The sequence below is a fragment of the Sarcophilus harrisii genome, chromosome 2, assembly GCF_902635505.1.
Source record: "Sarcophilus harrisii chromosome 2, mSarHar1.11, whole genome shotgun sequence".
In the NCBI taxonomy this organism is placed as follows: domain Eukaryota; kingdom Metazoa; phylum Chordata; class Mammalia; order Dasyuromorphia; family Dasyuridae; genus Sarcophilus; species Sarcophilus harrisii.
This window is the reverse complement of record NC_045427.1, coordinates 500,312,505-500,327,903: the sequence shown is the minus strand read 5'-3', so window position 1 is coordinate 500,327,903 and position 15,399 is coordinate 500,312,505. Positions and strand designations below refer to the sequence as shown.

Here is a 15,399-nt window from a genome sequence, read left to right as displayed (position 1 = left end):
AGCAACTCCTCACTACATTCAACCATAGCGGCCTTTGAAGACTAAGGAACAAAGGCCTATGATTTGTATTGAAGGGTAGAATACTTCCCTACTAACAAAATCACAGTTATTTTTTAAAGTGTTGGAGCAAATTGAGAAAGAGGGTGTAGTGAGTGCTCCAACCAAAAGTTTACTACAACTTTATTTGTGCAGTTTTTCAGTGTAGGAAAATAGTCTTTGAACCTCAAGAAGATTCTTGCTGTGAACAATGTCTCCACAAGCTTGAAAAAGCAAAGCAGGAATGTCAAGATTTGAAAAAAATGCTAGAGAAATCATGCAGACATCTACAGCATGCAGTAAGAGAACATAAAGCTACAGTGGAAAAAATTGGAGGTTAGTGTTTGAAAATAGTGAACCTCTACTACTAGTGTAAAATGTACTTTCTTTAAACCTTGTTTAAAAGTGGTATTTTAGTTTATAACAGACATTGATCCTCTGAGATTTATATAAGCTAATTTTTGTTTAGTAGGAGACATTGTAACTATCGATCACAGACAAATTCATTTTCTCCTTCATAGAAATTCTCTGATCCCCCTCTAAATTTAAACTTTTGTCTCTTTCAGAGGAGGTTCCTCAACTTTTCCTGAATGATCCAGACTTACATTTTGTGTTTAGATCTCATTTTAATCTCCAGTAAAATGGAATCATTGTCTAGTTTTCTGACTTAAAATCAATCTTTTGCTTAAATTAGTTGATTGCACTCCAAATATCATACTCAACTTAACTATTTGTGCTGTTTATATATTAACGCTCCTTCTAATGTGTTCGGAAGAAAAGAAATTATCACTCATGGTCATTCCCATAAGCCATTAGTAATCTGACTCTGATGATGACATCAAGGGGTATCCTGGAAGGACACAGTTGTCATCTAACAAACATCAGAAATGTACTCCATTAAGAATGGTTATTGTAGTAATCCCTGACAGATTTTTTTCATCTTCCATGAACCTTGACATATTTTCAATTGTATTATGCTTCTTAAGATAACCTTGGCCTCTCTTCACTCTTATTAGTTCTATAAATTTTCACTATTATTTTATAAGTTTATTAGCTTTAATATAGATTAATTAATTGCTCTAAATTTGCTACTTAAAAAGCAAAAAGTTTCCACTTTGTGCCTAGTATTTCTTCATTTTGGTAAGCAAATCAAAGAATCATAGAAATTTAGACCAGGAAGGGACCCAGAGCTGCATTGTGGTATAATGAGCCTTGGGTCTGGTGATGGAAGATTTGGGGTAAAGTCCTGCCCCTGGCACTTTTTAGCTTTATGTCCTTGCTGCAGTCTTGCAACTTCTGAGCTTCAGAATTTTTTGCCTACTCCACAGATTTGTTGTGAGGATCATGGGTGTGTAACTTCTTTGCTAACTTCATTACTTTAAGAATGTGTGTCTTCCCTGTCATGGACACTTCTGCTGATACTTGGCACTTCCTCCACTGACACTAGTCCCATTTCCTTGACAGCTTAGTAAATTGTCTTCCAGAATTGTTGTGGCCAAAAAAGTGACCCACTCCCAGACAAGATTATTATAATGTAGCGAGGCATGTACTCAGATGACATATTCATTCATCATCAGACTTATACTTCTGAAATCTTTTTATCTCTATAACTTACCAGAGCTTATGCTTTTTAGATAGTTTTCAAGAACCAAGGGTCACCTTCATAAAACAATAAAGAATTAAGAGTAGAATGTTAGTTTAGGTTCCAAAAGGCCTGTGGTTCTAAGGTTTCCTAATGGGCTTCCTTTCCAAGTATTAATTGGGCCCAACTCTGCTTGAGCCTTATGAGATCAGATAAAATCTAGTACATTCTGCACAGTTTGGCCATAATTATCATTTAGACATATTTTAGAGACCCAAGATTTCACCAGTGAGAGTTCTCATAGACCTAGTGTAAATCCCTACATCTTCAGTGTCTTCAATCATCTTAGACTAGTATAGCATTGGTCTTTTAAAAATTGCTATGGTCAAAAAAATTTACGAATTTTTTCTACCTCTGGTCTCTCATTGCATCTATACTCAAAACTTTCTAGCTTGGTATATCTGCTAGAAATAGCATCCATATTTGTCATAATTTTATAGAATGATTGTACTCTAAAAACCTTAACTATAATGCTTTAGGACTATAAGGGCTTTTTATTGGTGTAATTTTTTAGCTAATAGAAGACTTAGCCAGAAGCCCTTTTATGCTCCAAATTTTGGAAATCTTTTTTAAAATTTGTTCATTTCCCTACCTAAACATGAAAAGATATTTTGAATGACATTTTAATGAATCAACATTAAAGCATCTTGGGAGAAGAGGAAGAGCTGTCCTTATGAAGATCAGTGGAAAATTTGGACTAATTTTATCCATAATTCCATAAAAAACTACAACCAAAATCACTGACATTATTTCTTTTTTCCTTGTATTTTGTCCTATCCTTGTAAAAGCTATAACAGCAGAAAAACATTCCAACAAATTTATAGTTTTAGTTTCAACTGTCTTTTTTTTTTTTAATGGTGAAAAGGAAAAAAAAAAAATTCTAGAAGGGTTATTTAGAAATAATCTAATCCATTCCTTCATTTTATGTATAAACAGACTGATGAGGTCCAGAGAAATTAAGTGAAAAGACATGGCCTCAGCCTTTGTCTTTTTGGACCAAGAGTTCTTAATTTTTCAGTCTTTCTCTTATGTTGACTATTCTATTCTCTTGATTATTTTAGTTGTTCTCCTCTGGATTTTCTCCAGCTTTTACTTTCTATGTGGCTTACATCATAATAGGGAAATCTTATTAGTACTAGTACCCTTCTGAAACACAAACTATATAATATTAAATTGGTAGACTGGGTTGCCAAGTGAAACTGAACAATGATTCAAGGATGGGAAAACTAAATAATTTCCTATTTTAATCCTGAGTTAGCCCTTCACAGTGTAACTAGCTTTGTTTGAAGTGATTTCCCCAGTACATCATTCATTCAAATGTAAGTCAAAAGAAAATCTTGTGGACAAGTAAAAATGATTTAGAGATTAGCCACACTTCTGTTTTCAGGAATGTGATTAACCAAGAGATGATTGTATATAAAATTACAGAATGATAATATAAGCAGGGAGAATAGAATATTCATTGTGTTGGAGGGAGTTTGTCAAATAATAATTGATGACATCGACATATATATAATGCTTTAAGGTTTGCAAAGTGTACCTCTAAATACTCATTATCTCACTTGAGTTTCATCACACACTAGGGAGTCCTGGTGTAACAAGTTCTGAGAGGATGAGACATTTGTCCAGGATCACATAACTAATAAGAACCCCCCTCAAAAAAAAACAAAACAAAACTAAGATTTTTAGATCCCAAATTCAAATCTTTAATCCTTGTATCATTTAACTACTTTGGATACCAGAAAAAATTCACAATCTCTAGAATCATCAAGGTAACCAAAAGAAATTTTTTCCCATATTACCCCAAAAAAGAAACCACCAGCATTTTTTTTTTTTTAGCATTATAGGGGTGTGTGTGTGTGTGTGTGTGTATGCTTCCATACAGTGAAATATTCAAAGTATAAACAGATAGGGAAATTCTTTCCCCTGGCATCTCCTTTTAAATTTCCATATGTCCTCAAAAGAAGAAATTTCAAGAAAGACTAGAAAAAAGCAGAGAAGCTTTATGCTACCAGCCATTGCTTGTGGGAAAATGTTAAAGATAGACAATTAAAAGATTAGGTAGAATTTCAAAGGCAGATTTTTCTTTCTTCAGGATTTGAAACTGCCCTTGTATCTGCACTAATTAGTAACCATTAGTGAAATGGTAGACAGAAGAACAAAAGAAATGATTATACAAAATTTATACATATCTACATAAAAATGTAATTGTAAAATTATGTAAACCAAGTAAATCACAAAAGGAAAAATACTATACACAACATATGGCAATAGTTGTTGGTTACTGTTGCTATTCAATAATAATATTTTATATTTCACATTGTAATCATGAAATAAGTCATTTGACACAATTCCCTTTTGAGATTGTTACCTAGTTTAATACATGAACAAAGAATAAGTCAGAAAAATCAACCCTCCCTTTTAGGCCACCCAAGTTGATAATAGAGCCAAGACCAGAACCCTAGTGCTTTGATTACGAGTCTTAAGATTTTGACTATTCAGTAATATTGCATTGGTGTGGTTTGGGTTTTTTTTTTGTTTGTTTCTGTAATTCCTCTTTCCAAATATTTTCATGGAGTTCATAATATATATATATATTTGAATTAGAATGGATCTTTGAGATCTTCTCATTTAAGTTCCTCATTTTATAGATAAAGTTACTGAAGCTGAGAATGTTTGTGACTTAGCTACATCCCCACAGCTAGTCAGGAGCTGAACTAGAATTCAAGTCTGTTGATGATTCCTAGTCTAGATTTCATTTTATCTCACCTTGTGATTCATTAGCATTCAGTGAGTCATAAAAACAACTTAACATCACTGACAGGTATTTATGATTTTCCAGCTCTAAGCCAACTCATCCTCTTATGCAAAAATTTTGGAAGTCCCCAGAATTGAAGTAGAGATTCTTCTTTAAATGCAATGGAGTGGGTGAAAAAATAATTACTATTCCACTAGGTATATATTTGAGCCACTCATTCTACCAACATGGAAATGCTCCTTTTTTTCTGGAACTTGTAAGGACAATATAGATTTAAGGATATACAAAGTATAACAGGGAATGTTTGTATATGCCACATTCAGCCTTTTATTCATAAATCTTTGTAAATACCCTATACGCATAGTCTACAGGGATCTTCAGATCAGTGAATGAGCTCCCTTCTGACTGAAGGACCAGAAAAGGCAGCCACACTGGTAGAAGAAATGTAGCAGAGGAATGTCACAATAACCTAGGGAAAAGAAGCATCCAGGATAAGAGAGAGGTCAGCAGTGTGGAGTACTCTAAAGAATTAGAGTAACTAGCCATGAGTCCCAGTTTACCACTAAGTAGCAATGTGTTTGTTTCTTGGGATAAATTATATCATGTTTGGAGGTCTGTTTTTCTTTCTCTGAAAAATTTGAGAACTGGATTGCATGTACTCTGAAAACCTTTCTGGTTGTGATGTTCTCTGTCATTCTGTGAAACAGGACAATTCTTAGATAAAATACAAGCAAATATATAGTGGTATGGTATATTTTTTAATTTGCTAAGAAAATAAAACAAGGGAGTAATCATTCTGGAGTGAGAATGACAAAAAATTATATAGCTTTTTTTCCTAAAGATTTGCAGCCAGGGTAGAATTGAGATAGGGAAAAGAAAGCACATGGTCAAATAAACTACAAACTTTTATTTTGCAGAAGAAAACAATAGAGTTGTTGAAGAATTAATGGAAGAAAACAATGAGATGAAAATGAAACTGGAAGAACTGAAGGCACTTAGCATACCACCAAGGTAAAATTGTTTCCATTTTAAAGAAACAGTTCACTTGTTTTCCAAGTGAAATTTGTTGTTAGAGGTTTGTTTTTATGTAATCTTTAATTGTTAAATCCAGTGGTTATTTCTCAGTCTTCATTTCTCTTGAATTCTTTGTAGTGCTTGACATAGTTGATCAATCTCTCTTGGATATACTCTGTTCTGAGTTTTCTTGACACTGGTTTAGTATGATTCTACCATTCCACTGATTGCTCCTTACTTTGCTGGATTACCATCCATAGTCTACCTCTTGTACAGATGTAAATCGGGGTTCTGTCCCAGACCCTCTTCTATCTTTCCATCTATTCCCATTAGTTTCTGTGGGTATTCAATGACTGTCTTCTATGCACATATCTCCGATATAACGGCATATGTTATATAGCTTTATCTCTGTTCTTACTTCTATTCCTATATTGCCAACTTGATTGCTAGACATTTCCACCTGGATATCCCACAGACATCTCAAACTTAGCATATCCAAAACGGACTAGATGTCTTAAATTCAAATCATATAAGGGAAAAGTAGGACCAATTGTAAAAGCTCCAAAGGATTAGGACTTTTAGCTCAATATAAGGAAGAAATTCCTAACAATTACAATTCCCTGAAAAATAGAATAAGTTGCCTTACTTAAATTTGAGTTCCACACAGATAGAGAACTGAAGAAACAGAAACTGAATAATCACTTATTAGCTGACACTTAGTTCATTCCTCTGACATGCAAAGCAGAATTTCTCTTTTCCCAGAAAACCTACTTCTTCCTAATTTCCTTGTTTCCTTTTGAGGGTATTCCCAGCCTTCCAGTTACTCAGATGTACAGACCTAGGGAGTTATCTGCTATTCTTTTCTTTCTCTTCCTTCCTCACTCCCATAAACAAGCACCTATCAAGTTTTGTCTGTTTTATCTCCTCAATATTGCTAACATCAGTCTCTTTCATTGACTTATCCACTACCCTAATTCAGCCTATTACTACTTTCCTGGAGTAGTGCAGTAGCTTCCTTATCAGTACCTTGTCTCTATCCTCCACATTGCTCAAGTTTATATTGATAAAGCATTGATCTGACTATGTCACTCCCCTACTCGAGTTTTAGTGACTACCTTTTGCCTATAGAAAAAAATATGAACTCCTGTCATTTAAAGCCTGTTACAGTATGGATCTGACTCATTTTTCTAGATTATTTCCCATTATTTTCCTTTTCATTAAACTGATATTCTAGATAAACTGGCCTACTTGAGTTCTTCATACCTGACATTCTACATCCTCTCTGTGCCTTCATATATAGACTCTTCCTTATGCTTGGACTAATCTTGCCCCTTTCGCCGCCTGCCTTTGGAGGACCTAACTCTCTCAATGAGAGAGCTTCACTGAGGCTTAGCTCAAATGTCACCTTCTACTCTTAATCCATTTCTGATTCCCCTAGTTATGAGAGTAATAGTAATAATAAATAGTAATTCTGACCAAACATTATCTTTAGTTTACAGTTTGTATTTATGTTATTTCCCTACCATAGAGTATATAAGCTCCTTGAGTATAGGGATTATTCTGTTTTTGTTTTTGTTTTCTCTTTAAATCTACAATATCTAGCACAGTGTCTAGCACATGGTGTAGGTATTTCATGAATCTATGTTGAACTGAACTTTGAACCTTTGGTTTGTTTTTAGATCATTTTCGGAAGGTGCTGTTGACCATAGCTGCTTGATATGCAGTGGAAAGGGTTTGGAAGAACTTCGTGGACATTACATTAAAGCTGTAAAAAAAATTAAGAGTGAGTTCTTGTAAAATTTATGCAATCCAATTTATACAGAGTTAAAAACAATCATCTTAAGGTATTGGAAGACCTCATTGGGGGATTCTTGTAGCTCTTGTAAATTCAATACCTAGACATTAGGTATTTGTAAAAAATTTATGTCTTAGATAATGCTAATGCCTTTTCCTAGATCTACATACACATTGTTCCCTACACAAGGTATATAGAAAGCTGTATTGTTCTTATACTATAGTGGACAATCATTTGCTTTAAGTAGGGTAATACTTTAATTGTACTTTGACTCTATTATAATTGGGGAGGTGCTCTAGACAGAATTAACTTGCCCAGGCTCTAGACAGAATTAACTTGCCCAGGCTCACACAGCTAGTAAATTGTGTCAACTGTCTGAGGTCCTATTTGAACTCAGATTCCCTTGACTCCAGGGTCCATGAGCTCTATCCACTGCCACCAAGTGTCCCTTGATTATATTATAGATAAATCATAAGTAGGACCAATTGTAAAAAGTGCAAAGGATTAGAACTTTAGCTCAAAATAAGGAAGAACTTCCTAACAATTACAGGGTCCTGAAAAATAGAATAAGTTGCCTTACTTTAAATAGAATAGATTGCTTTACTTATAGAATGAGTTCCTCACAACTAGAAAACTGAAGAAGCAGAAACTGAATAACCACTTGTTGGTCCTGACATGTGTGTGCCCTTGCATGGGTTTTGTTTAGAATAGAATTTCTCCTTACCTTCACCTTTAGAATACTATTTTTCTCTTCAAAATTAGCAAGTCCAAGCACCATTTCTTACATGAAGTCTTTCCTTTTCCTTATCCCTTCAATCTGCTCCTCACAAATTTCCTAGCATTCATTTCATGGATCTTTTGTATAAACTTAGGTGTAGATTTGGGTCATCTGTACAGAATGTAAGCTCCTGGAGGTTGGGAACAATTTTATTTTTGTTATCTTATTCTAAGTGCTTAGTACTTAGCTTAGCATATAAGTGCTTAGCACTATGTAAGTGCTTAGCATATAAGAAATGTTTAATATAATGCTTGTTCATTGATTGTTACATGGGATTCATGCATTGTTAAGCCCCACCCAATTTTAACTATATATGATAATTCTTCAGTTTTTTTCTAAAGCTAAATCAAAAGCTTTTTAGATTATATGTGCTCTATAAATATGATGGAACCTTTAGAACAGATATGAGGAATTTCTTTAGATAAAACTAGTTTGATTTGTTTGATTTCACAGTAACTCCTTCCCTTCTCTTCTAGTTCTTCTTTACTGTTCAATTCAAATACATCTTAGAATGCATTGAGTCCAACTCATTTGTTTTACAGATAAGGAAGCACATAGGTCATTAAGATTATACAAAGAGGTATCAGGGAACACAAAGCCAGAGGAGTTGAAGCTAAAGGATATGGGTCCAAACTGTCTTCTTTCACCTTTCCCAGGCATCAACTGCCTCATCCTTATATGACAAGGTCAAACCTGTAAGGCTCCTCTCTGTACTAAGTCTATGAGCCTATGAATTGTTAATTAGTATTTCAATGACACATTCAGCTCAAATACCATCACATCTCAACAAAGGGACAAGTCTTTATAAACTGTCCTTTTCAATTCTGAAAGTCTATCTCAACATCTTTCTCCTTTTTCCAATTTCTGTATGTTCTTGCCTAAGATATTTTTTAGAACATGACAGATTTTTTTTCATCATTCAGTGGAATATATATAATGCTTCTTTTCAGACCCTACCAAAACAAAATCCTTATATTCCATGACATTATTTAAAACATCATATTTTAAGTTTTCCTACTAGTCTATTTTTCTAGAAAATAGTTCTGAAACATCTCCTTTCTCCCTCTAGGACATTCTATTTTTTTTTAAAATGCTCTGCACATTTTTTACCTCATGCATTGTAGGTGATATGATTCGGTATATACAGGGAAGTAAAGAGAGAGCAGCTGAATTGCTAAAAGCAGAACTATTTAAAGAGAGGCAAGAGACTGCTCAGAGGATGCGCAAATACTACCTGGTTTGCCTGCACCAACTTTTGCAGGATGATGGAAAGCAGGAAGGGTAAGTTCACAGTAAACAAGCAAAATTTTGTTGCATTGAGAGAGCTGGGATGTCATGTGATTGTTCTACTATTTTTCCTAGTTAAAAAACTAAAGTGTTTTTACATGACATTTGAGGTGAAAGAAATTTATGACTGTGTTGCTCTAAAAACTGGCAAAGGGGAATTGGATAACAGAAAGCTTAAGGGGGTAGAGAAACTAATTTTTCCTCTGAACTGTATTGATTTAATATTCTGAAATTCCAAATAGGGCCGAGAAAAAAATCATGAATGCTGCTAGCAAGCTTGCTACAATGGCTAAAATGCTGGAAACGCCTGTTGTTAATAAAGCCCAGATCAAAAATTCATCATCAGGTATGTAAAAAATGAATCACTTCAGTAATTTGTTTTTTCCTACCCTTCCCACTCTTTTAGAGATTGAGTTTCTGCCTTATAAAACAAGGGCAGAGAAAGAGCAAGCTCATTTTCAATGTTGAATTGATCATTTCGAAACACAGCCCAAGAATTTCTAGCTTTGGTGGATAAAGTTTTCTAAAATACTTTGAAAAGATTATTTTCATTTTTAATGTTTCCTCTAATTTTGTGTTTTCTTTCCTTGTACTGTTAGCAGTGTCTCGATCATCTGAGCTACTGCCTGGAATTGAACAGTCAAAAAGAAATTATGTGAATCTGAGTAGAGGAAGCCATATGGAAAACAAATCAAGCAGCAGGAATAATATCCCCAAGGCAGGCGGTGAGCAAGCCCTTCAGAATTATTTACCTTGTAACTTAAGACAACGGTTAGAAGATACAGAACACATGGAAACAAGGCATGTTGCTTTCAGAGAAGCATCTTCAGGCATTCTGAGCAGTGTGACTGCATGCAAGCAGCAAGATGATTTGCCAAGAAATATGCATCCTGAGTTTGTTTCTGGTGAAGGTGGAAAAAGCAAAACTGGCCTTCATGTGCAATGTGAAAATGTACACATACCTTCCCAGGCTCCTGGCCTTTCTGACTCAGGAGCCAATCATGTAACATTTCAAGGTCTAAAAGAAAAACGCTTTTTAAAAGAACGTAAATGTAATTCACAGACTGAGTGTTGTCAGCAGATCATAGTTGAGAAAAATCCGAATTTTGATATTCGGGAAACTCCAGTAAAGGATGAAGAAGATACCAGTGACTCCCTTGACTGGAGTTCAAAAAGTGTAACTCCTGAGATCTTATGTAGCAATGATGCATCGTTTTTACTTCCTTTGCAACAAGGGATCCTGGATAAACAAATAGAATCAGTTTCCTTCATGCAATTTCCAACAAAAACTTGCCTTTCTAATGCAGAAGAAAAAGCCAATAAATTTTGTAAACAATTCTTATGTCAAAGTGATCACATTCCTGTTGTCAAAAGAGAAGACAAACGAACCCAGACAGAGCAGGTAAATAAGCCTCCTGGGCAGGTATCTCACCACACCTCTGATGTACTAAAATCAGACTTCAAAAAACTGAACAATGCAGTTCGTTCTTCAGCATTTCTTCAGCATTCAAGAAAATTGTTACTGGCTCCCCAAACTAGTCAGCAGGATAGTGGCTTTGACAGCCCAATGACCAATCTAGATTAATTGTTCTTGTACAGTGTTTAAGAAGATACGCTAATATATTTAGAAGAGATCCGAAAGGGAAAATTTGTACTGAAAAAAAAATTGAGCTCTGTCTATTTTGGGATGTTTTAATAACATCTGGCTGTTATATGAGTAAAGTAACCTCATAAAATTACTTGAAATATTTATGTTGCCTTAATCTTCCAAATTTTATGATATTGTATGTTTTGGTCTTTTTATGTATTGTTTATTTTTGATTGCTAAACAGAATCTATTTTTATACCTATAAATTAGTTTGCTGTGCAGTGTTAAATTATTTTATATTTAAATAAAACTATATATGGCCCCTAATTAGAATTGTTATAGATTATTTTGTAATTCACACTGTAATAGAAATGTTTAGTATCATGGTTGGAAATTTTTCCTGAAGAGTTTAATGTAAATTTAATCATTTGTAAATATGGGAAACAAAATTTAATTTTAATACTGATTGAATTTTTACATGATTTATAGACTTGCTGTGGGAATGCAGTTTTCTTTGCAAAATCTCAAAACTGTTATTTTGTCTCAAGTAGAAAAAAAGTTTTTTTTATGTACTACATATATTGCAAAGTACAATATTTTATGGTTTTACTATTTAAAGTATCACTTAGATTTTCAAGTTGATATTTGCATAATTTCACAACTCCTACAATCCCACAGAAAAACAAAGAGTTCTTTATCAGAGTGCTTCACTTTCTCCTCAAGATGCTTTATATGCAAGTCAACATTATTTCATTAGGCATTACATTTTTAATATGTTATGGACTGTGTTCTACTATATTTTTGTGAACTCGTTGACTTATTCTGTTTTTTTTTTTTTTTTTTTATAAAAGATACGTAGTTTATTCATGTCACAAATTGAGAATGAGATCTTTAAAGTGAGGAAAAGTCACAGGAATAACTAACCATCTAAATGATATGCCCAAGTGAATCTCTTTAAAAGTTAAAAGTTACAGCTGCTTGCATTTAAAGCAGATCATCCTACTTTGGCAACATCCCTTGATACCATAGGATAGAATGAGAATAATTCCAACCTAGCCTAGTGTTTATAACCTTGGCATTCCTCAACCACACCAGATGGTGACCTCTCTGAGGAGGCTAGACAGAAGCAGAACTCTCCAACTTGAGCCATATTTTGTGGGGAGGCTAGACAGATGCAAGCTTAAGCCTAATGTTGGGTTGCCCATATGTACATGAATGTGAATCCGTAAAAAAACTACTATGTCCATAGTTGGGTTGACCCATAATTAGTGTCTAGATGGTTGCCTGTGTCATAAAACTAAATTTAATAACCTCACATTTGCTGTTAGAAGCAAAGTGGTCCAGAATGTGTGCAAATGCTTATTCATTCACACAGATTTCTGTGTGCCAGTTTTCTGAAAAGAACATCAGTGTCGACTCTTATCTATATCTGACTAATGACTACAAATATTAAACCCTGAAAAGAACTAATGAGCCCTAATTCTTAATATATAGTCAACTTTGTAAGTCACTAGTAAAGTTGACTTTTTTAAATGTTGGGAGGACTTAATCATGCAAGATGTTTAAGCAGTTATCAAAAATATTAGAAGAAGGTGTATCCTTCAACTTCTTTCTTGAGAATGCTCACTTCTTTTCCTAATCATCTAATTATCATTCCCCTCTTAGAGAATTGCAAGGAAGTTTGAGGTTCCTCTGCAATACTAAAAAATAGCCATTTTATTACTTTTCACTACTCAAGAAAGATTTCTCTCAAACCTAGCACTCTTAAAATGGAAACTGCTTGATTTGAGGGTTCTTGGTACCTTAGCAAATTATCTATTCTTAGCATGGAGTTTGGGAACCTGGATTTAGAATGGGGAAGGTCAATAACTTTTTCACTCCTTCACAGGTCTTCGAGATACAGAGTCATTATTTTTTTTGAAGTATTTTGAATCTCCCCACAGCATCAAACAAGTTCATACCAGCGCACTGTACAAAAGATGGTAATTATTTTTGTATTGACCATATCTCTGCTCTCTGTTAGCATGGATGGTATCATCTCCACAAAACTCTACAAAAATGCCAGCTTGTGTTGGAGCCACCCTCAGATGAATTAAACTCCTATTTAGAAAAGAAAAAAAAAAACTACTTCATATTCTCTCTGAAATAAATTTAAAGGTACAGTTTAGTAATTGGCAATGAAAAGTAAATGTAATTAGCAATGTCTTTTTCTAGATATTTTTGGATTACTAGATACTCTTTATTATAAAGGTACTATACAAACCACAGAGAAGCCTTTACCCCCAGTTTCATGAATTTGCTATAGCTTATAAAAATGATGGTTTTGGGAGAGGAAAGAGAATTGGTTCCTGTTTGTTCAACTGTCTTGTCTCTTGTCCTATATTAGTCAATCTAATAACATTTCTCAATCTACTGGCTCCAGATAGTTATTTAGTATTAGATGTTCCCTTAAGGTGTATTGAAAACTTAACCATTTGGTTGATTTTGTTAGTGATGAATTTTCAGCCCTAAAAAAAGCCCTAAATTTTTTTTTTTCAGCTCTTCTTTAAATGAAATGAAAAGGCAAGCCAATCTTTGTAATTGCAGGAGCAGCATAAGCTGTATATTGTATTCTCTCTCATTTCTACTTTTGGGCTATCTCTTAAAAGCTGGGTTTCATAGAGTAACTGTACATGAAAAAAAGACCCATTAAGCCTCCCCTCACTAATCATTGTTTTGCTTTGTATTTGTGTAGGAGTTGCTCACATAAAAGGAACCCTGTTGTGCTCTCCCTGAAGCAGGTTGGTATAGGATTTAAAAAGTACTGGCTATGGAGAGGACTTGGGTTCAAATCCTATATCCTGTATTATGCTAGTTAAGTGACTCCCTAAGAAGTCACTTAGCATATTTTAAGTTTTACTTTTCATCTGCAGAGTGGATATAATAATAGTAATAGTACCCCATGGAGTCATTGTAAACATTAAATATTATGATGTTTGTTCAAGTGTTTCACAAACTTTAAATTGTGTAGTAGTAGTATAGTGATGGTGATTGTAGTGAGCGTGGTATTTGCATTTTATGGCACTGATATATAGACTTGTCCAACCTTTGACTTGCTTATATTCATTTACTAGAAAACAAATTTAAATTTTTTTTTCCTATTTAGACTGGTGGCCATTTTGAGATTGGGACCCCTTATTCTACTTTTGTGCTTCCCACTGTCCCCTAAATAGTACCTGTATAAGCCATAGTGGCTTAATAAATGCAGAATGAATGAATAGCCGTTTTAGAAATGCAGAGTGCCATGAAAGTATATTGTGTATGCAATAATAGTAAGACACTTATATAGCACTTTAGACTTGCAAAGTGCTTTCCTTACAGCCCCATAAAGTAGATAATGCAAGTATTATTCCCATCTACAGATGAGAAAACTGAGGTTCTAGAGACTATAACTTGTCCATGTTGTCTCTGAGGAGGGATTTGAACACACCATGCTACTGACTCAAAGTCCAGCGCTAGTCATGCTCCTTGTACATGAACACAATATATGAGTTCCTCAAAAATTACCTTTTGTTGAGCTTGCAAATAGAACACTCAATAAAAAAGCATTTATTAAGTGCTTCTATGCAAGGCAACAGAAGTAAAATAGTCCTTATCTTCAAACAACTCATATTTCAATGAAGGAAGACACATACATATGTATATACTAATACATATAAAGTTAGGAACAAGGAAACCTAGAAAGGGAAGGACCAGCAGCTGGAGGACCAGAGAATGTGATCAGAAGATGGCCTTTGAACTGTGTATTAGACAACCAGGGATCCAGAGAGGCAGAGACAAAGAAGAGGAGACTAATCTAGGCGTGGAGGTACTGCCAGTTCAAAGGTATAAAAGGACAGCAATGGGAAGTTAGTCCATTTAAGCAGATTTGTTTGTCTCTAAGCCCTAAGCAAGCAAAGTTGAATGGGGGGTCAGAATTAGCAAGATCTCAAGCCTTGAGCAAAATCTCAAAATTTAAGTTTCTCTTTGGAATTCCTTTCTCCCTATGCAGCTGTACTTCTTATCACCATTTAGTTAAGGCTCAAGCAAAATTCTCTAATGGGATATGCAATCCATATCTATCTTCATAGGAGAATAGGATTTAAAGTTTGAAGAAACCTTGTCATCTACTCATACCAGTTAGAACAGTATATAGTATAGAAAGAAATTTGATTTATAATCAGAACTTGGATTCAAATACTAGCTCTGCTCCTTAAGTCTCTTAATCATTTGACTTTGAGAAAATCATCTAGCCATTGTTTCCTCATGAAAAATGAGAGGATTACCCAAGATTACATCAATATCATGTCCCATTCCATCAATATCTCTCTTCTACCTTTCATTCCTGCCCTCCATCATCAAATTGAGTATAATCTGCTAAGAGTTAATATTGTCTTAGAAACAACCAAGAAAATTAGGGTGGGAAATAAGAGACACCTCACCTGGAATTCCACCTCATAACTATGTGTGGCCATACATGTCA

General features: G+C 34.4%; 1 protein-coding gene across 10 annotated transcripts in view; it reads left to right on the top strand.

The window, feature by feature from the left end:
- CEP152 (centrosomal protein 152) overlaps positions 1–13,849 on the top strand; it is a 90,375-nt gene extending 76,526 nt beyond the window's left edge. For 6 of the 10 annotated variants that reach the window (XM_031955162.1, XM_031955155.1, XM_031955161.1 and 3 more), the window contains 6 exons: positions 193–372; positions 5,354–5,447; positions 7,130–7,233; positions 9,148–9,304; positions 9,553–9,656; positions 9,910–11,239. In XM_031955162.1, the coding sequence (XP_031811022.1) occupies positions 193–372; positions 5,354–5,447; positions 7,130–7,233; positions 9,148–9,304; positions 9,553–9,656; positions 9,910–10,895 (1,625 nt within the window). In that variant the 3' untranslated portion in view covers positions 10,896–11,239. Of the gene's footprint in view, positions 1–192; positions 373–5,353; positions 5,448–7,129; positions 7,234–9,147; positions 9,305–9,552; positions 9,657–9,909; positions 11,241–12,786; positions 13,070–13,632 lie in introns of those variants that run through there. The other 4 variants (XR_004232376.1, XM_031955158.1, XM_031955154.1 and 1 more) reach the window with 4 other exon arrangements.
- The last annotated feature ends 1,550 nt before the right edge of the window (positions 13,850–15,399 follow it).